The 22,854-nt window shown below is 41.9% G+C and overlaps 2 protein-coding genes across 4 annotated transcripts in view; one reads left to right on the top strand and one right to left on the bottom strand.

Moving 5' to 3' along the window:
* Nucleotides 1-22,854, bottom strand: part of PSEN1 (presenilin 1) — an 89,724-nt gene that overhangs the window by 11,403 nt on the left and 55,467 nt on the right. For all 3 annotated transcript variants that reach the window (XM_012438206.2, XM_012438205.3, XM_012438207.3), the window contains exons 7-9: nt 16,380-16,600; nt 11,106-11,204; nt 2,805-2,891 (exon numbers count right to left, since the gene is read on the bottom strand). In XM_012438206.2, the coding sequence (XP_012293629.1) occupies nt 2,805-2,891; nt 11,106-11,204; nt 16,380-16,600 (407 nt within the window). The remainder of the gene's footprint in view (nt 1-2,804; nt 2,892-11,105; nt 11,205-16,379; nt 16,601-22,854) is intronic.
* LOC105707276 (lymphocyte antigen 6E-like) lies at nt 3,067-4,192 on the top strand. The gene has a single exon (XM_064375019.1). It carries the CDS (start codon nt 3,130-3,132, stop codon nt 3,565-3,567), a length of 438 nt encoding a protein of 145 aa, XP_064231089.1. The 5' UTR covers nt 3,067-3,129; the 3' UTR covers nt 3,568-4,192.

The raw sequence follows: 22,854 nt of genomic DNA, 5'->3' as shown, positions 1-22,854 counted from the left end.
CCTGCGCTCTCAGGGGTCCAGGAAACCTCTTTCCCCTGCAAGCTTGAATGTGCCTGCTCTCACTGTCTGGCCTCTGCCCACTCCTTGTGTCTGCTCAAATTTCAGAGCAAAGTTGTGGCCAAGCCTGGGTGCTGTCGTGACCTGGCTGGTTGTGCACGTGCTTGGGGTGGCACTGACATGCCAGACTCCTGCCACCTCAGCCCCCTCTGGACTTTGGGTGCCACCAAGCATGGGAGAGTGGCTGCAGAGGGGCTGAAGGCAGCTTGCCGCAGGCCAGCAGGCACCCTTCTGCATGAACGTCCTGGGTGCCATGGGAGCCATGGAGGGAGCAGACTGATGGCAGCAGAAGGCAGACAAGGTCCCCAGTGAAGCCCCACCTTCAAGGCAGGGACAGCCTGAAGCCTGGGGGCCAAGCTGCCAGTTCCACAGACCAGAGCGAGAACTTATGGTGCTTTTTTTGGGCCTGCTCGTGGCCGCCCATGGACCAATCAGCACATACTTCCTCTCCTCAGAAGCCCATAAAACCCCAGACTCAGTCAAACTCAGGCAGACGACGGGACAACCTGCCCACAGACAGACGCTACCCACTCCAGGTTTCCTCTCCACGGAGGGCTGCAGAGACAATGGGACAACCTGCATGCAGATAGGCATTACCCACTTCAGATCTCCTGAGTTGTACTGTTGCTCAATAAAGCATCTCTTCATCTTGCTGTCCCTCCAGCTGTCCATGTACTTTTTTCTTCCTGGACATGGGACAATAACTTGGGACCCATTAAATAGAAGGACTGAAAGGGCAGTGACACAAACAGGACTGAAACATGCCCCTCACTTGCCATAATATTGCAGGTGACGAGGAGAGAAGAGAGAAAGAGTAAAGAGCTGTGGCCCTTTGGGGAGCCCAGACTCAGGAGTTCCCTAAGCTAGGGCTGTGACACCCTCTTTAGGGTTCTGCAGTTCCTGTTATCTCCAGCTTCTAAGTGCCACTGCATTCCCCAGTGCCTGTAGTGGGAGCCGCTTAGGGAATGCCTGGTCTAGCTGCAACAGGGAGCTGATACCTGGAGCTGCCCACCCTGCCACAGCCAGCACACCTGGCTGTGCCCAGTGGCCAGACCCTGCACTCACTCACACACTCCTCACTGTTCCACACCTGGCTTGCCTTTGGCAGGCATGGGGTCCAACTAGTAGTGAAAGCCAAGCATAGCCAGTCAAGATGGTAGGTAGAATGAGCCCAGTGGGCCTGAGCAAATCTCAGGCAAAGGTGCCATTGGCCACAGAGGTTTCTGGCTAGCAAAGTGACACCCTAAGAATCCTGTGACAATCTAACATCACTTTGTTCTGCTGCCTCGCTTACTATGGAATAAAGACTGGTATCTTTGAGTTCCAAATAGGAATTCCAGGTTGAAAGTATCTTCCCTGCAGGTGCCAAAATGTTAATTCTATAGTTTTCCTGGCTTTATAGAACATACACTCCCTTTCCTGAAAAAACAGCAATTCAATTAAGGTCTTTTTTCCTCACCAATATTTATTGTGCCTGTTTTTCAGATTCCTCATAGAGTTAGCCCTTTTTTGGTTTTCTTTCAGAAAAATAAGCTTTTTTTTTTTTTTTTTTTTACTATTTATAGTGTGCTATTATTCCTCAACTCTTTTAGTGTGTGTGGGAGGGTAGCCTCTATTCTAGAAAACTAAATGAAAGCTCCCCCTCAACTCCATCTAACAACTTTTAACTTGTGTTCTCTGTAATATGTTCTGTAGTATGCATAGAGGGCCTTTCAGTCTCTCATTCTAAGTCATTATTATTGTTTATTATTATTATTTTTGAGACAAGGTCTCACTAAGTTGCCCAGGCTAATCTGGAACTCCTTGGCTGCCCACATAGCTGGGACTATAGGCACACACCACTGCACCCAGCTCATCCTAAGTCATTCTTATCCTCTTCTAGAAAGTCATATCCACCTAGAATATTTGATCTTCTCAGTATAAACATCAGTACATCTCAAATTATGTTTCAGTTACTCTGGCCATGTAAGACAAGAAGTTCTCATTTTTATGTTGTTTATATTTTGCTTTGTTTACTTATTTTTCCTTTATTGTCTGTTTCTTTTTTGTTTGTTTCTTTTTTTTTTTTTTTTTAAATCTTTTTTTTTTTTTTGAGACGGAGTTTCGCTCTTGTTACCCAGGCTGGAGTGCAATGGCGCGATCTCGGCTCACCGCAACCTCCGCCTCCTGGGTTCAGGCAATTCTCCTGCCTCAGCCTCCTGAGTAGCTGGGATTACAGGCACGCGCCACCACGCCCAGCTAATTTTTTTGTATTAGTAGAGACGGGGTTTCACCATGTTGACCAGGATGGTCTCGATCTCTTGACCTCGTGATCCACCCGCCTCGGCCTCCCGAAGTGCTGGGATTACAGGCTTGAGCCACCGTGCCCGGCCTTTTGTTTGTTTCTTTTAGCAGATTCTTACTTTTACATGTTTGGAGAGTGTTTACTTTTTCTTTTTAAAATCATGATCTTTAAAAAATAAACAAACAAAAACAAAATCATAACCTCAAATTGAACCTTTCAATACTGGTATTCTGTATTTAATGGGAGATGTCTTAACGTAGGGTGCCTTGACTGTATTGTTGGGTTTCGAGTATCTGAACTTAAATATTTATCTGTGTATTTACTGGGCATTACCATAGTTTTCAAGAGATTCTTAAGGGAATCTATGACCAAAGAGAGATGATAAAATCATTGCTACACTGTTAGCTTATAAGGTGACAGTGACCCTGAAAAACCAAGATATTATCAAATAAAAGTTACCTACTTTCTGCATTATACTTGGAGTTTTTGGATACCCTCCTTTGAGCTTCCGGGTCTCCTTCGGCCATATTCACCAACCACACCATCGTTGCTGTTGAGAAAGACAAAATTCCAGGTAAGCACTGGACACACAAAGGAAAATGTATGCACAGACAGCAGCAGACCATCATTTCTCCACACAAATTGCCAATCTTCCTAATGCTGCCTTAAGACTGCTTAACAATCAGAAGTAAAAATGACAGGGAGTCGCAGGTCCAGCCCCGTTCAGAGTGCGCGAGGCTCCGGGAGCTCAGCGAGGCTGCAGGTGCCTGCGTCCACCGGTGAGCAGGATGGGCTGCTCTAGCTTGGGACCCCTAGGCAGGACTGCCATCCTCTCCAGAATGAAGACCTTGCTGGTGCTGCTGGCTGCCCTTCTGGGTGTTGAGCAAGCCAGCTCGCTGATGTGCTTCTCCTGCCTAAACCAGAAAAGCAATCTGTACTGCCTGAAGCCCACCATCTGCTCCGACCAGGACAACTACTGCCTGACGGTGACTGCGTCCGCTTGCATCAGAAAGATCGTCACATTTGGCCACACCCTGAGCAAGTCCTGTTCCCTGGCCTGTCCCCTCCCAGGAAACATCAATACTGGTATAGCTTCCATTCGCTGCTGCCAGGGTTTCCTGTGCAATTTCAGCACAGCCGACGGCAGGTTGCCGGCCAGCGCCACCCTGCTGGGTGCCAGACTGCTGCTGAGCCTGTTGCCTGCCCTGCTGCGTTTCGGCCCCTGACCGCCCAGACCCTGTCCCAGGCCCCCTAGCTCAGGAAGCAAAGCCCAGCCCTTTCTGGATCCCACAAGGGTATGAGAGCCCCTGACTCCTCACGTGCCTGATTCGTGCCCTTGGTCCCAGGTCAGGCCCACCTCCTGCACCTCCACCTGCCCCAGCCCTGCCTCTGCCTCTGCCTCTGCCCCAGGTGGGGCCACTTGCCCTCACTTCTGGGGTCGATGATGTGACCTTCCTTGGGGGACTGTGGAAAGGATGACGGTCCCCTGGAGTCTTAGGGTCCAGTACCAGGACCAAGTCCCGTGGACACACTGAGAGGGCCCCCAGGGAGGCTGTGCCAGTAGGGATGTGTGCCCATGGGGGTACGTGGGTGTGCTGTGCAGGTGTGAGCATGTGGCAGTTTCTGGGGCCTGTGTTTGGGGAGGGAGGGGTGCCAGCAGCCTGCAGAGCCCCAGTCCCTTACCCCCTGCCCTGGAACAGTCTCACACCCTTCAAGGGCAGCCTTTTGGGGGTGGAGTTTCCGCTGCTTCCAGGTCTAGGCCCCTGCCCCAAATCCAGCCAGCCCTGCCCCAGCCCACCCCCACATTGGAGTCCTACTGCTTTGGTGCCTCAAATAAATACAGATGTCCCCTCCGCCAAAAAAAGAAGTAAAAATAATAAAAGGTTCTCTTTGGTTTTAGCAGATAAAAGAAAAAGTTCTGAAACTGAATGTTTACTGTAGTGCTCAAACTGCATTTGCTATCACAAAACTGTTCATCATCATTTTTAGTCCCTGAAAAGTAACCAGAAGGAAAACTGCTCAGCCCAGCAAGATTCCACTGAAACAACAGCGGGACTAGTTGAATGTTCTAAACTCCAGGATAAACTGAAGCTCACAAAAGCCTCAGATGGAAATTATAATTCAAAAGATACACGGAATAAATTTCCTTCATACGATGTCTCACTTTTAGAATGTTCAATAATGCTAAGCCGTGTTTTAAACATGGAGTAAGAAAAAAAGTTAAAAGCAGTAAACATTAACAGGAATAGTCAAGTGGCCTCCTCTGTATCCCTTCTACAAAGATACATGTATATTAATATATCAATCTAGATCTAGATACACACGTGTGCATCTCTACCACATTTTAGCTCAGAGACCATGTGAAAACTTTAAAATGGTGCTTCTCTCTTACATATTTCAGGCAGGACTGAAAAATGGTATAATCCCCATTGGAGGGAAACTTGGTACCATCTAATAAAACTACATGGGCAATAACCCTTTAATCTGGCAATAATACATTTTGGAACTTATCCTGAAGATATATCAGCAATAACACAATAATAAAGTACATATAAGCAAACACATATCATATGGGGCTATAGTGGGAACCAAATGCCAGCAGCAATCTGAGTCAAATCTGGTTATAGTAATTTTAAACAAGATACTCGGCATTTATGTCCCTCTGGCCTTTTATCACTGTAATTTTATCCATGTTTCTAATACTCAAGCTTCTTGAAGAACTTATGAAAGATAGTAATTTTAAACAAGATACTCGGCATTTATGTCCCTCTGGCCTTTTATCACTGTAATTTTATCCATGTTTCTAATACTCAAGCTTCTTGAAGAACTTATGAAAGAAATACACAAGCAAAGAAGCTGAACCACCGCCTTGTTATTTCTGAGGTCAACCAAGTTTTATTATAGAATAACCCTCCAAATGATCAAAAGTTAATAGAAACAAGACAGGGAAAACACTTTAACTAAATCCAGATCTAAAGAAGAAAAACTGAAGGGCAACCATCAGGTATGAGGTTTATGGATTTGTATTTTTATTTTTTGTAAAAACAGGGTCTCACTATGTTGCCCAAGCTGGACTCAAACTCCTGGGCTCAAGCAATCCTCCCACCTTGGCCTCCCAAAGTGCTAGGATTACAGGCATGAGCCACTGCACCCAGCATGTTTATGAATTTCTATAGCCTTTTGGAAATGAAGGCAGCAGCGATTTATTTTTCTTTCTTTATGCAAGTATGAAAAAATATAGCTGTAAGCCCTTTTGTTTTAGCATTTAATAGTATCATGAAAATCAACATTTTCTGTAAATGGCCAGGCAGTAAACAATTCAGGTTTTGTGTGTCACAAATTCTTGTTTTTCTTTTTTTTTTAAAAAACAACCTTTTAAAAATGTAGAAAGCATTCTTAGCTTATAAGCTGTACAAAAACAGGCCATGGGCCACGTTTGGCTTCAAGCAGTAGTTTGCTGACCCCATGGTAATTATCATAAATAGTATATTTGTTGAATAAATAGTACTAATCTTTTTTTTGAGATCGAGTGTCACTCTGTCAACCAGGCTGGAGTGCAATGATGGCTCACTGCAACCTCTGCCTCCTGGGTTCAAGCGATTCTCCTGCCTCAGCCTCCCGAGTAGCTGAGACTACAGGTGCATACCACCACACCCAGCTAATTTTTTGTATTTTTAGTAGACACAGGGTTTCACTGTGTTAGCCAGGATGGTCACAATCTCCTGACCTTGTGATCCACCCGCCTCAGCCTCCTAAAGTGCTGGGAATACAGGTGTCAGCCTCAGCGCCCAGCCCCTAATATAATATTTTTAAAAATCACTTTTCTTTCACTTTAACACCAAACACCTTATATCAGTAGAAAAATAAGCAGATTTTTTTTTTAAGGAAAAAAAAAATGAGGCTGGGCACGGTGGCTCATGCCTGTAATCCCAGCACTTTGGGAGGCCAAGGCAGGTGGATCACCTGAGGTTGGGAATTCAAGACCAGCCTGACCAACATGGCAAAACCCTGTCTCCACTAAAAATACAAAAATTAGCTGGGTATAGTGGCAGGTGCCTGCAATCCCAGCTACTCAAGAGGCTGAGGCAGGAGAATAGCTTAAACCTGGGAGGCAGAGGTTGCAGTGAGCCAAGATTGTGCCATTGCCCTCCAGCTTGGGCAATAAGAACAAAATTCTGTCTCAAAAAAATAATTTTTTTTTTTTTTTTTTTTAATGTAGCCTAGGCTGATCTTGAACTGCTGGGCTCAAGCAATCCTCCTGCCTCTATCTCCCAAAGTCCTGGGATTACAGGCATACCTGAATGGAAAATATTGCAGATTTAAAAATTAATACAACCTTTAACTGAGACAAAATCAAAGAAAAAACTTTAGGTAAAATAATCTGTCTGGGCTGGGCGCAGTGGCTCACGCCTATAATCGCAGCACTTTGGGAGGCTGAGGCAGGTGGATCATGAGGTCAAGAGATCAAGACCATCCTGGTCAACATGGTGAAACCCCATTTCTACAAAAATACAAAAATTAGCTGGACATGGTGGCACACGCCTGTAATCCCAGTTACTCAGGAGGCTGAGGCAGGAGAATTGCTTGAACCCAGGAGGCAGAGGTTGCAGTGAGCCGAGATTGCACCATTGCACTCCAGCCTGGGTAACAAGAGTGAAACTCCATCTCAAAAAAAAAAAAAAATGATCTCAAAGAATTGTTATTTTCCCTTCTAGTTAAGCTCCCAGAGTGAACCACCTTTACTAATGACTAGAAGGGAAGAATAAATTAGTTCAAAGAATAGGTGTATATTTTTTCTGTCAAACGACAGAAGTAAAAAACCAAAAATGCTCATATATTTCCTGTTAGTATTTTGCAAACTGAATACCCTTAACTGGGAAACAGTATTAAAATCCATAAAATAATTATATTTATTGATTTTTAGAAAACAAATAGCCAGGATGACTGATTTAAAACTTTTCATATTCATGTTTATACCCACTTCAGGGAAAAAGTACTGACTGGTATTGCTGTTTTCTTACATTCTGTTAAAAAAACAAAACAAAGTCTGTGAGCAGTGGCTCATGCCTATAATCCCAGCATGTTGGGTGGCTGAGGCAGTCCGATTACTTGAGGTGAGGAGTTCAAGACCAGCCTGGCCAATGTGGTGAAACTCCGTCTCTACTACAAATACAAAAAAAAAAAAAAACCTGCCAGGCATGGTGGCAGGCATCTGTAATCTCAGCTATTTGGGAGGCTGAGGCAGGAGAATCACTTGAACCCAGAAAGCAGAGGTTGCAGTGAGCTGAGATCGTGCCACTGCACTCCAGTCTGGGCAACAAGAGTGAAACTCCGTCTCAAAAAAAGCAAAACGAAACCTCTCAAATTCAGTGATTTATAAAATCCTCAGAAGACATTTAGTATTGCAAAAGAACAGATGCATTCTTCACCTTACCTGATCTACATAGGAGGTAAAGGTTTATACTCCTATTTTCCCACATATGTTGAATTGTTTTTAAAATATCTCAGAATGTCTTATGTTCTGTGGTCATTAAATAGACTTGAGAGCTTTTCAAAAAATATATGCTCATCAGGCCAGGCACAGTGGCTCATGCCTGTAATCTCAGCATTTTGGGAGGCCTAGGCGGGCCAATCACGAGGTCAAGAGTTTGAGACCAGCCTGACCAATATGGTGAAACCCCGTCTCTACCAAAACAAATATACCTTTCCTGAAACCTGTTCCACTGTCAGGTCACTACCTGCTCTGCCTGTGAGACAGAAATCTTTGATGTAGTGCATGACATTTACTATACCTCTCCTTCTTCACCAACCATTCTCTGCCCACACCATCACTTCCACTGCCAGCACTGGCAAAACACAGACACATGCACCTTCCCTTTGGAATATTGCTTCTGGTCCTATTTCTCTACTGAACTTGCTCTCTTCAATGTCACTAATGACATCTTAGGTAGCAAATCCTGTATGGTTTACTTAGTCCTCATTACCCTTTGACTTCTTTATAATATTTTATATTCTTTTTTTTTTTTTTTTGAGTTGGAGTCTTGCTCTGTCACCCAGGCTGGAGTGCAGTGGTGTGATCATGGCTCACTGCAACCTCCACCTCCTGGGTTCAAGTGATCCTCCCGCCTCAGCTTCCCAAGTAACTGGGATTACAAATGTGCGCCACCACACCCAGCTAATTTTTACATTTTTAGTAGAGACAGCATTTCGCCATGTTGGCCAGGCTGGTCTCAAACTCCTGAACTCAAATGATCTGCCCACCCAGGTCTCCCAAAGTGCTGGGATTACAGGCATGAGCCACCACGCCTGGCCTCTCTCCTTCTTGAAATTGGTTTTCCAATAACTCAACAGAAAAATAGGCAAAAAAAAATCTATAAGAATATACAACAAACTGGTATCAGGGGTAAATACCTGATAAGGCATTAAGATTAAGGATGACAGTTACCACAAAATTTATTTTTATCTGTAATTTTTATCTTTTTTCAAGGATATTACTTGTATAAGATTAATTTTACAGGGCTGGTGGCGGTGGCTCACACCTGTAATCCCAACACTTTGGGAGGCCGAGGCAGTTAGACCACTTGAGACCAGCCTGGCTACCATGGTGAAACAGTGTCTCTACTAAAAAGACAAAAATTAGCCAGGCGTGGTGGTACACGCCTGTAATACCAGCTCTCAGGAAGCTGAGGCAAGAGAATCGCTTGAACCTGGGAAATGGAGGTTGCAGTGAGTTGAGATTGGGTCACTATACGAGTGACAGAGCGAGACTCCATCTCAAAAAAAAATGTAATTTTTTTGTCTATTAGATCTCTCTCTCTCTCTCTCTCAAACACACACACAGTATGCACAGACACAGCAAGCAAGTATTAACAAAGGTATAAGGAAATTGTTTGTTGTTTTTTTTGAGATGGAGTCTTGGTCTGTCACCCAGGCTAGAGTGCAGTGGCACAATCTCGGCTCACTGCAACCTCCACCTCCTGGGTTCAAGTCATTCTCCTGCCTCAGGCTCCCAAGTAGCTGGGATTACAGGCACCCATCACCATACCTGGCTAATTTTTGTATTTTTAGTAGAGGGGGTTTCACCATCTTGGCCAGGCTGGTCTCAAACTCCTGACCTCATGATCCAACCCACCTCAGACTCCCAAAGTGCTGGGATTACAGGTGTAAGCCACTGTGCCCAGCCGGAAATTGGTACTTCCATATTACTGAAGAGAATGTAAACTGACATAAGTAATTTGGCAAACTGTCAAAATTTAAATACATACGTCCTCTGACTTAGCAATTCTACTCTAAGAATGCATCTTATAATAACATTCGTAAGTTCATGGATGTTCTCTGTAAGTGCTGTGATAGAAAACAAATGGAAATGATCTAAATGTCTATCAATGAGGATACCCACCACTGAATATCTATGCAGGAGAACACTATGCAGCCATTTCATGTGCTGACATTAAAAAAGTCATGATATTGTAAGTGAAAAATACTGGCTTTCCCAATTTTCTTATATTTTCTTCTACTTCCTTTAGTATCTTCTCTTCATTGTCTCATTCTCTAAACACAGCAGTTGACAAAGTGACCCTTATCTTCCTCTTCTCTTCTGCTTTTATTTGAATTGCTTGCCAGCTCACAGAGCGTAAACTACCACCTCTCTGCTGATCTTCAAGTCTATATCTTGAATATCAACTTTTTCCCAAGTTCTAGTACTTCATTTCTAAACTTCTGCTAGAAATGCCTACCTCAGTGACCCACACATATTGTCAATTAAATTAGATATGAACCACAAAAAGATGTAAAACTAATCAGATCCCTCACACAAGAAAATGTGGTCAGGTGCAGTGGCTCATACCTGTAACCCCAGCACTTTGGGAAGTTAAGGTGGGAAGATTGCTTAAGCCCAGGAGTTCAAGACCAGCCTGGGAAACATGGCAAAACCCTGTCTCTACATAAAATACAAAAAAATCAGCCAGGCATGGTGGCACGTGCCTGTAGTCACAGCTACTCGGGAGGCTGAGGTGAGTGGATCACCTGAGCCTGGGAGGTTGAGGCTGCAGTGAGCTGTGATCATACCACTGCACTCCAGCCTGGGAGGGAGTGAGACGCTGTCTCAAAAACAACAATAAGAAAACACAGGAAAACATTTTTTCTTCCCCGCTTTCCTTCAAGCTTAAAACTTCTCTCCTCAGTTGCTAGAACTATTGATTCAACCTCTGAAACCTCCATTAACTCTTTCCCTTGATTGCTACTGCCACTACTATAATTCAAACGCTCATTACTTTCCACCTATATCATGGCAATATCATCTTAGTTATGCTTAGTATGCCTCTCATGATCTCAGAGTCCACCCCACCAATTCATCTTACACAGTGCTGCCAGCTTACAAAGGCACAGCTCTGCTCACATTACGTTTCTGCTCAACAATCTCAGTTCTTCAGGGATCTCTGAACATCAGACATCTAAACCAGTCACTTGAAGGAATTCTTGAGCTTGCCCTAATCGATAGCACCTGACTAACAAGTTTTTAAATGGGAATGCTGGTTCCCCAATATCTAAATATTTCCTTTCTTTCTATTCATATTGAAAACTTTCTTGAATCAACATCAGGTAGAAGACAATCGTTTGCAATGAAACAGATCTGGAGGAGTTCCATGAATGCTGTGTACTTAAGATGAGAATAAGTACCATGAAAATGACCACAGTTACATGTGCTTCAGTTCCTATAAATTCTACACTGATTACTAATTCAACATCATTCTCAAATACTTACAGGAGTAAATGAGAGCCGGAAAAAGCGTTTCATTTCTCTCCTGAGCTGTTTCAACCAGCATACGAAGTGGACCTTTTGGACACAAAACAGCCACTAAATCTAGAAAAAGAAAAAGAGAAAAGACATCTGATAAAATGTATGGGCTCAACTTGTAAATGGGTGTTAGGAATTAATGAAGGAAAACATTTAATGTTGTCTCTTTTTACACAAAAAGACGCTGAATTGATAAGAAATAATGGCAGGTGAACTGGTGGGGGTGAGGGGTACCACCTAAACAAAATAAAACCACACAGAACAGCTGTAAAAATTTCATTTTGGGTTTGACTGCTATTTGCTTAGTGTGCAGTGTATCATTACTAGGTTCTACAAATAAGTCTTCCCAGTATAAAGGAAAGCTGCAGAGATGAGATAGACTATTTTAGAGCAGTTGTCAACATACAGTGAGCAGAAACAGAAAGAAGTCACTTCTAAACTAGTCACAGATATGAACTATAAATAAAAAGATTACTTCAAGAGGAATTTAATAAAAGGAATTTGACTGAACTTTTCAAAATATGAAGAGAATAGAAGAAACGCATCCCTTTTTTTTTTTTTTTGAGGCACCAAGAGGGCAATAAATTTAAATAAAACAAAACAGTCCTTGCAAGATAAAGTTTATTATTTCTTTACTCTCTGGTCAAACAAAAGAACTTCACAAATATTCAGGTCTCAGAACATATGTGGTGCTGAAAAGTAGCTTATTTTACAAAAATAGTAAATCAGAGAGGAAGCAATATACCTAAACTATTTCTGTTTATATCATCATTTCTTTCCATCAACGGCAATTTTTCTTTCATTTTCTGTCATGAAAATTCAGCATATAAAAATATAATTTTAAACACTTAAAAATATAAAACAGGTAAAAATATATACATATATAAAACATATACATATATACATATGTACAGCTAAATATACCTACTTTAGCTGAACCTGTTATATATACACACACACACACACACACACACACATATATATATAAATATATATAAAACAGGTACAGCTAAATTTGTAAAGGAAGAATTGATAGCTTGTGTTGATACTCTTGTCACTTAGGTGCATTTAAATTTGAAAACTTCATCTTTTGCCAGATGCATAGTGGTTCATATTTGTAATTCTAGCACTTTGGGAGGCTGAAGCAGGAAATCGCTTGCGCTCAGGAGTTCAAGACCGGCCTGGCCAAGATAGTGAAATACTGTCTCTACCAAAAATGCAAAAAAAATAGCAGCTCATGGTGGCAGGTGCCCATAGTCCCAGCTACTCAGGAAGCTGAGGTGGGAGACTGCTTGAGCCCTGGAGGTAGAGGTTGCTGTAAGCCGAGATGGCACCACTGCACTCCAGCCTAGGTAACAGAGTAAGACTCTGTCTCAAAAAAAAAAAAAAGGCCGGGCGCAGTGGCTCACGCCTGTAATCCCAGCACTTTGGGAGGCTGAGGCGGGTGGATCACAAGGTCAAGAGATCGAGACCATCCTGGTCAACATGGTGAAACCCCATCTCTACTAAAAATACAAAAAATTAGCTGGGCACGGTGGTACGTGCCTGTAATCCCAGCTACTCAGGAGGCCGAGGCAGGAGAATTGCCTCAACCCAGGAGGCGGAAGTTGCGGTGAGCTGAGATCACGCCGTTGCACTCTAGCCTGGGTAACAAGAGCGAAACTCCGTCTCAAAAAAAAAAAAAATTCATGCCTTGAAGTGGTCACGTCTCTTTGTACTTTATACATATAAAACTATATTTATAATATAGTACAGTAATAAAACATACACAAAGAAATCTCTACTCTCAACACTTCTACTTCAATTTGTTTAAGTCTGCCCTGCTATGAAGTAATGAGATTTTCAGCTTGTTTGACTCTGCCACATCCTGTAACTATTTCAGTTTTATGATATGCTCTCCCTTTAAGAATTGCTAAATGATAAATCTGCTTATTTTTTAGAGCAATTAAATTAAAATTGCTTTTGCTTTGAAAATTTCAGAACTTTCATGACAAATTAAACCTTGAAACCTTGTAAAAATGGAGCTGAGAATCACTACTCTAAACATTGGGTACAACAACAATCTCATTTAAAAGGAACTTAAAGTTCTGTAGAGATATTTATACCATGTGCAGACAGAATGGAAGGTTGACAATAAAAAATATTGTAATGTAGTGAAAAGAATATTGGACTAGGGATTCATCAGAGTTTAAGTTTGGGCAAATAATTTACATCTGTAAACTTCAAGTTCTTAGCAGTTAAATAGGGGTAATAACTATCTTGATACTTCACAGGATTATTTAAAAATATAACACTGGGCTGGGTACAGTGCTTCACACCTGTAATCTCAGCACTTTGGGAGGCTTCCTGAGGCCAGGAGGTCAACACTAACCTGTGCCTGCAGTCCTCTCTACTCGAGAGGCTGAGATAGAAGGACTGCTTGAGCCCAGGTTTTTGAAGCTACAGTGAGCTATGATCACGCCACTTTATTCCAGCCTGGGAGACAGAGTGAGACTCTGTTTCTTAAAACAGAAAAAATTTACTGATAGACATTGTTCTAAATGTATTATTGTATTAGATGTATCATTTAATCTTCAAAACAAGAGACTTAGGGGTTGAGCAACTTGTCTGTGGTCAAATAGCTAGTAAGTGATGAGTAGGCTGGGAGCAGTGGCTCACGCCTGTAATCCCAGCACTTTGGGAGGCTGAGGTGGGTGGATCATTTGAGGTCAAGTTCAAGACCAGACTGGCAAACATGGTAAAACCCCATCTCTACTAAAAATACAAAAATTAGCTGGGCATGGTGCTGCACACCTGTAGTCCCAGCTACTTGGGAGGCTGAGGCAGGAGAATTGCTTGACCCCGGAAGGTAGAGATTGGAGTGAGCGGATATCATGCCACTGCACTCTAGCCTAGGTGACAGAGCGAGACTCCATTTCAAAAAACAAAAAAAAAGGGATGAGCAGAATCTGAACCCAGGCATTCTGTCTCCAGACCTGGCATTCTTAATCACAGCGAAGCAATAGATGGTTACTTTGTAAACCATCAAGTACTATACAACATAAGGTAATAAGGAAATCAGATAGAGAGTACATGACTTCTATAGTTCCACAACTGATTACTCAAATACAAGAACAGAACGAGTTCAATCCCATTTCCATAGACTTTGTCAATCAAATGAGGATGATCTTTCCAATTAGAGGCCACCAAACATTTTAATAAGTATGTAATCGTGATAAAAGTATATGGCCAGGCATGGTGGCTCACACCTGTAATCCCACCACTTTCGAAGGCTGAAGTGGGAAGATCTCTTGAGGCCAGGAATTCCAGACCAATTTGGGAAACACAATGAGATCTCATCTTTGTAAAAAAAAAAAAAAAAAAATCTTTTTTTTTTTTTTAAATTAGGCATGGTAGTGCATGCCTGTAGTCCTATCTACTTTGGAGGCGGAGGTGGGAAGATTGTTTGAGCCCAGGACAGGAGTTTGAGGCTGCAATAAGCCATGATCATGTCACCGTACTCCAGTGTGGGTGACAGAGAGAGAGAGAGATCCTGTCTCTGGAAGTAAAAAAACAAAAACAAAAAGAGTATGACCATGGCCTTATAATATAAAAGAGGTCACATATCAGTCTCTGAAAATGGATCTCTTTTTGGCTTTCATACAGGACAATAGCCACAGAGTAGGTACCTAAAAGATACCTGGGTTAATGGCTGGAATACGTTCTGACTGTTCAGGACCCATGTCACACTGGTGGTTACAGAATTTGAATCTCACACTGTCCAAATCAGTTTTATGTTTAAAATAATAATTCCATACATTACCTTATATAAAGGAGGTGATCTAATTTTTATTTTAAAAGTGAAATGAGGACAGATGCAGTGGCTCATATCTATAATCTCAATACCTTGAGAGGCGAAGGCAGGAGGACTGCTTGAGCCCATGAGTTCAAGACCAGCCTAGGCAATATAGCAAGACCTTGTCTCTACAAAAAATAAAACAGTTAGCCAGACGTGGTGGTGCACACTTGTAGTCCTAGTTACTTGAGAGAGGCTGAAGTGGGAGTATTGCATGAGTCCGGGAGTTCAAGGTTGCAGTGAGCTATGATCGTGCCACTGCACTCCAGCCTGGGTGACACAGAAAGATCTTGTCTCAAAAAAAAAAAGAGAAAAGCTTATACAATAAGACATAAAAGAAAAAAAAACTCTTAAAAAATGAATTGAGCATTTTGTGTGTCTACCACTTCACTCTGCTTGTGCTTTTTTTTTTTTTTTGAGACAGAGTCTTACTCTGTCACCCAGGCTGGAGTGCAGTGGCGCCATCTCAATTTATCACAATCTCTACCACCTGGGTTCAAGCAATTCTCCTGCCTCAGCCCCTCAAGTAGCTGGGATTACAGGCACACTCCACCACACCCAGCTAATTTTTGTATTTTTAGTAGAGACAGGTTTCATCATGTTGGCCAGGCTGGTCTTGAACTCCTGACCTCAAGTGATCCACTCGCCTCAGCCTCCCAGAGTGCTAGGATTACAGGCATGAGCCACCACACCCAAACCTGCTTGTGTTTTTTAACATATATTCAATTCACTGAACTTTTACAACAGTGGGAGATGCACTGTTCCCAATTTATAAATGAGAAAGCTGAAGCTCAAAGAGCTCAAGTCACTTTCCTAAGGTCATAAAGACTGTCAGTGGTAGAGATGGAATTTGAATCTAAGTCTTCTCACCAGTTGTTTGTGGCTCCTTCCACTAACCCAACACTGAGTTAAACTAGTGGCAGTAATAAAACATTTTTAAAGAATAAAACCTCAAAATTTCTGAAAAAACAAAATTTTTTGAGATAGATTCTTGTTTTGTCACCCAGGCTGGAATGTAGTGATGCAATCACAGCTCACTGTAGCCTCTACCTCCTAGGCTCAATTGTTCCTCCCACCTTCCTAAGTAGCTGGGACTACAGGTATGCACCACCATAACCAGCTAATTTCTGTATTTTCTGTAGATACGAGGTTTTGCCATGTTGCCCGGGCTGGTCGTGAACCCTGAACTTAGGTGATCTGTCCGCCTCAGCCTCCCAAAGTGCTGGGATTAAAGGCATGAATTACCATGCCCAGCTGAAATCTTCAAAAGAAAAAGTTACTATAGCTAATTAATGATTTACTGAAGAGCTATGGAATTTTACCATTTTCTCTAAATCAAGATAGATGAGGAAAGAAAACACTCCAATGAGGCATTTCTGTGAGAAATTATCAGTCTTGGGTTTTACCATATACTGAAATCACAGCCAAGATGAGCCATGCAGTCCATTCAGGGAGGTACTTGATAAACACCAGGGCCATGAGGGCACTAATCATAATGAGATATGCCTGCTGGAGTCGAAGTGGACCTTTCCAGTGAATGGCAATCATTCCCACCACACCAAAATTCCAGATCAGGAGTGCAACAGTAATGTAGTCCACAGCAACGTTATAGGTTTTAAACACTTCCCTGAAAAAAAGTTAAACAGATTTTAAAAGATTTATGTACAATAATTTTCATCAAAACATTGTTTAGAATAATGTGATGGCTCCCAAACATTAGATATTCATATCCTACCTTTATAATATTAACATGACCTGTATCAACTGTGCTATTATTTATTTAATACTTTCCTTTAAATTATTATTTTTTTGAGCTAGGGTCTCATTCTGTCACCCAGGCTGGAGTACAGTGTTGCAATCACAGCTCACTGCATCTTGACCTCTGAAGCTCAGGTGGTCCTCCCAGCTTGGCCTCCTATGTAGCCGGGACAACAGATGTGTGTCACCATGCCTGGCTAATTTTTTTTTTTTTTTTTTTTGTAGAGATAGGGTTTCACCATGTTCCCCAGGTTGGTCTCAAATTCCTGGGTTCAAGCAATCTGCCCACCTCAGCTTCCCAAAGTGCTGGGATTACAAGAATGAGCCATAGTACCTGGCCAATTAATTCACTTTTTTCCCTCAAGTTGAACAATTCACTTTTTCCCAAGCTGAACTTTTTTTTTTAAAACAGAAAGCTCTATGTCATTCATATAAATGGGAAACCAGTTTCACAGGCCATAACTATAAAAATAAGTACAAACAGAAAAAAAGATCATATAATACCTAAAACGCCATACTTCGGGAAATATTAGTTTAAGATATCTGAAATTAGAAAAAAATTAAACATCTGCCAATACATTTTATAGCTAGGACATAAATTTCCATACAATGAGATTTAGCGGTCATTAAAAGTAGATATATGCAGGCTAGGCACAGTGGCTCACGCCTGTAATCCTAGCACTTTGGGAAGCCGAGGTGGGAGGTGGGAGGATCACTTGAGGCCAGGAATTCCAGACCAGCCTGTGCAACACAGTGAGACTCTATCACTACAAAAAATTTTTTAAATTAGCTGGAGGTGATGGTACATGCCTGTAGTCCCAGCTACTCAAGAGGCTGGGCAGGAAGATAGTCTAAGCCTCGAAGTGGGAGGTTGTGTGAATCATGCTCACACTACTGCACTCCAGCTTGGGCAACAGAGCAAGATCCTAACTCTAATATTTTTTAAAACTGCATATATGCCGGGCGCAGTGGCTCACGCCTGTAATCCCAGCACTTTGGGAGGCCGAGGCAGGTGGATCACGAGGTTAAGCGATCGAGACCATCCTGGTCAACATAGTGAAACCCCGTCTCTACTAAAAATACAAAAAATTAGCTGGGCATGATGGCGCGTGCCTGTAATCCCAGCTACTCAGGAGGCTGAGGCAGGAGAATTGCCTGAACCCAGGAGGCAGAGGTTGCGGTGAGCCAAGATTGCGCCATTGCACTCCAGCCTGGGTAACAAGAGCGAAACTCCGTCTCAAAAAAAACAAAAACAAACAAACAAAAAAAACTGCATATATATAATTTTAATATAATTTTTATATATAATTTTTTAAAAATACATACATTTACATATATGTAAATGCCATATATGGCATTTTGGCATTTCAAAGTAGGAGATAAATCATCTTTCTGGTTAGTAACTGAAACTCAAAGCTTATGCTTAAATAAAGGTGTGCTTTCTTTCTCCTTCAAAGCAGGAGAGAAATCATCATATATGTATATATATGTGTGTGCATATATATATACACACACATATATATGCACACACACACATATATACAGATACACAAACGTTTTTAACACACACATATAAACATGGAGTATAGACATAATATACTGTTGCTTGAAAAAATAAAGGATCCTGTTTATGATCCCATTTACATAAAACTGTGAGAGAAGAGCAGATGAGAAACTGATGATGACAGGACTTATCTTTAGGTGGTAGGAATCTGGTCATTTTTCTCCTATGTCTTTTTAAAAAAAACAATGAATGTTTAGCATTTTTATAATGAAGAAAATGCATTTGAATTTTGGGGAGGAAAAATCCACCATCTAACAACAAAGAGACTGCAATTATAAAAGATGCCTGAGGTAACTGAGGAGAAATAAAGCACACTTTTAGGCACAAACTTTTGAGTTTCAGGTACTAACCAAAAAGACGATTCCTCTCTCACTTTGAAATTCCAAAATAGAGTAAATGTTGAAATTTCTGGACAATGTAGATATTTATTTATATTAAGCATTTCAGGTATCCTCAAACTTAAAAAGAAACAATAAACAACCTATTTATTAATCTTTGGCTAGGTAGCACATGAATAAGATATAAAATTCACAACAGATACTGTGAAAAGTAGGTTTTCTCCCACTGTGTCTCACAGTTCCCCTCTCTAGCAGAAAGCAGTACTTTTTTTTTTTGAGATGGGGTCTTGCTATGTTGCCCAGGCTGGCTTTGAACTCCTAGGCTCAAGCGATCCTCCCGTCTCCACCTCCAAAAATGTTGAGATTACAAGTATGAGCCATGGCCGGCTGGAAAGCACTATTATTAATTTCATGTACATCCCTCCAGAGACTCTATACATATCATACATACACTTTTCTACTTGACACAAATGATAGCGTATTTTAATTCTTTATTCTTTAAATAGAGAGAAGTTCTCACTGTCACCCGGTGGCACAATCATACATCACTGCAGCCTCAAAGTCCTTGGTTCAAGCGATCCTCCTGCCTCAGCCTCCCAAGCAGTTAGGACTACAGGTATGCCCCACCACGCCTGGCTAAGTTTTGTATTTTTTGTAGAGATGGAGGTTCACCATGTTGCCCAGGCTCATTTAGAACCCCTGGGCTCAAGGAGCCTCCCACCGGAGCCTCCCAAATTGGTGGGATTACAATTGTGAGCTACTACACCCTGCCTTAAAATTTCTCAGTAATAGATCTTGCAAATTTTCTTTTTTACTCCTCTACGCTGTCAGTTTATTCACTTAAAATACCAATTTTTCAGAAGCAGCAGTGCTGTAGTGGAACAGGGACTGCTGGCCCTCAGCACCCGCGCCTTCCCCTGCACAGCCTGCACCAGAAGCTCTGAGTACAATGTATGTCAGGAGGGTGAACCTGAGCTGGAGAGGGCCTGGAGCCACATTCAGTCACATCCACCCAGTTCTTGGCCTCCAACTGCCTATGGATCCAAAGGAAGGTAGAGACCAGCTCAGTCTGCCACCTGCTACTGCTCAGTGCCCACCCAGTCACCAGAGACCAACACACAGTAAAGGTCAAGGGCTTCTTGGAAGGCAGTCTGCAGCCTGTGCAAGATGTTCTCCACACTGCTCAGCTAAAGGGGAGCTGGGGCCAGGGCCTTAGCCGGCATCTCAGGCTCACTAGTGTCCAGGGCTTGCACAATTCTTGTTTACTCATAGATATTTAACTTTTTTGCTGCTATCATAAATGGAATTTGTCCTTTCATTATGTTTCCTAACTAGTTGTTTATGCGAAGGTTATTGATTTGTGTTTTTTTTTTTTTTTTTTTTTTTTTGAGGCGAAGTTTTGCAATTGTTGCACACACTGGAGTGCAATGGTGTGATCTTGGCTCACTGCAACCTCTGCCTCCCAGGTTCAAGTGATTCTCCTGCCTCAGCCTCCTGAGTAGCTGGGACTACAGGCAGCTGCCACCACACCCAGCTATTTTTTTGTATTTTTAGTAGAGATGGGGTTTCAATGTGTTGGCCAGGCTGGTCTCGAACTTCTCACCTCGGGTGATCCACCCGCCCTGGCCTCCCAAAGTGCTCAGATTACAGGCATGAGCCACCACGCCCGGCCTAGGGATTTGTGTTTAATTTTGTATTCAATTGCCTTACTAAACTTACTTAGTAATTCGAACTGGTTTTCAGTTAGTTCTAAAACAAAGTAAACAATCATTTTATCTCCAAATATTGATAATTTAACCTTCTTTTCCAAATTACATAGTTCTTATTTCTTTCTCTTGTTTAATTGTGTTTGCTAGTCCCTCCAGAGCAATGCTGGATAACTGGTGATAAAGAAAACCTCCATCTCGGCCGAGCACAGTGGCTCATGCCTGTAATCCCAACACTTTGAGAGGCTGAAGTGGGTGGATCACCTGAGGTCAGAATTTCAAGACCAGCCTGGCCAACATGGTAAAACCCTGCTCTACTAAAAATAAAAAAATTAGCCAGGTGTGGTGGTAGGTGCCTATACTCCCAGCTACTTGGGAGGCTGAGGTGGGAGAACTGCTTGAACCTGGGAGGTGGAGGGTACTGTGAGCTGAGATCATGTCACTGCACTCCAGCCTGGATGACAGAGAGAGATTCAGTCTCAGGAAAAAGAAAGAAAGAAAGAAAGAAAATCTTCATCTCATTCCTGACCTTAATAGGCAAGCTTCTAGCTTCCCTATGAGGATGACATTGGCTTTTAGAATAAGATTCATATATTTTATCATGTTAAGAGATTTATTTATTTCTTTATTTTTAGAGAATGGGTCTCGCTCCATCACTCAGGCTGGAGTGCAGTGGCGCAATCATAGCTCATTGCAGCCTTGAATTCCTGGGCTCGAGCCATCCTCCCACCTTAGTCTTCCATGCAGCTAGGACTAGAAGCACACACCACGACTGGGTAATCTATGTCTTGTAGAGGCAGAGCCTTGTTATGTTGTGCAGGTTGGTATCGAACTGCCAACCTCAATCAATCCTCCCACCTTGGCCTCCCCAAGTATTGAGATTATAAGCTTAAGCCACCACACACAGCCCCATCTATTTGTTTTATTAAGGAATCTGATCAAGAACAGGTGTGGAATCTTATCAAATGCCTTTAGCATGTACAGAGATGATGATCTAGTAATATGGTGACTTATAATGAACCAGTCTTCCATTCTGCAAACAAACTCCACTTGGTCAAATGTATTATTACTCTTTTAATCTATTGCTGAATTCTCTTAATATTTTGTTCTTCTTTTGAGATCAATAAATATAACTGACCAACAGTTTTCTTTTTCTTGATAACTCGCAGGGCTTTAGTTATCAATGTTATGCTGGCTTCATAAAATTAATCTGGAAGCCTTTTTTACTTTATCTATGTTCTGGAACACTTAAAATAGTATTAGCGTTACCATTCCTTAAAGGAGGTTTAACAGAATTTCCCTATGAATCCATTGGGGCCCAGTACTATTGTTATTTGTGCAGGTGGGGTAGAAAGTACTTCAGTAACTTTCTGTATTTCTTTTTTCCTCTGTTTAGATTTTCTCTCTCTTCAGGAGTCAGTTTGGGTAATTTTCTAGAATATCATCCATTTCATAGATTCTCACATTTGCTTCTTTTGTCTGTGGTTATTTCCCTTTATCCTCTACCAAAGAAATAACTCTCCAATTTATTAGTTTTACAGTCTCTTCAAATTTAAGAGCTAGTGCAATCGTTTACAAACTGTATTCTGCCACTTGAGCTGAGAAAAAGGCCATGCTTTTCTCAGTCTGAGCTTCTCTGAGCTTCACTATTCTATTCTCTTTGACAGACCAGATCCACCTTTTTCTTTTTTTTTCTTTGAGACGGAGTCTCACTCTATCGCCCAGGCTGCAGTGCAGTGGTGCGATCTTGGCTCACTGAAACCTCTGCCACCCGGGTTCAAGCAATCCTCCTGTCTCAGCCTCCTGAGTAGCTGGGATTACAAGCACCTGCCACGGTGCCTGACTAATTTTTAGTAGAGACGGGTTTCACCATCTTTGCCTTGGCCAGCCTGATCTTGAACTTCTGACCTCGTGTGTGATCCACCAGCCTTGGCCTCCCAAAGTGCTGGGATTATAGGTGTGAGCCATTGCACCCGGCCCAGATCCACTTTTTTCTATATTATATGTGAAAATTTCATTTGAAAGAAAAAAGCGTCGCTGATAAAAAACAATACAGATGTATGAAAATCAATTAATTCTTGTTTTTATACTTTTTTTTTTTTTTTTTTTAAATATAGAGATGAGGTTTCACCATGTTGGCCAGGATGGTCTCAATCTCTTCACCTCGTGATCCGCCCGCCTCAGCCTCCCAAAGTGCTGGGATTACAGGCATGAGCCACTGTGCCCTTTCTTAAAATTTTGATTCACAGACTTCTACTAGAAGAATATATAATCTTCAAAAAGGCTTAGAATTAACTGTAGTCTTGAGTTCTTTCACTTCTACTTATTATAAACAAGGAAGAGAAGCATGTCTCAATTAGTAATACTGATTTTTATATACATACTTTTATATACCAAGTATGACCTATACTTGGAAACAACTTAAGAGTAATTCATCAATAAAGTACATGGCTTTAAGTGATAGCTATGGAGCACAAAGGCAGTTGATTTTAAAAGACCAAAAATTTCACGACTT

The sequence above is a fragment of the Aotus nancymaae genome, unplaced genomic scaffold (assembly GCF_030222135.1).
Source record: "Aotus nancymaae isolate 86718 unplaced genomic scaffold, 86718_ANA_hifiasm-v0.15.2.pri h1tg000011l, whole genome shotgun sequence".
In the NCBI taxonomy this organism is placed as follows: domain Eukaryota; kingdom Metazoa; phylum Chordata; class Mammalia; order Primates; family Aotidae; genus Aotus; species Aotus nancymaae.
This window is presented reverse-complemented; position numbering and strand designations above follow the sequence as displayed.

What these genes read in the sequence shown, in the direction of transcription:
- LOC105707276 (XM_064375019.1), top strand. Translation starts at nt 3,130, where the DNA reads ATGGGCTGCTCTAGCTTGGGACCCCTAGGCAGGACTGCCATCCTCTCC.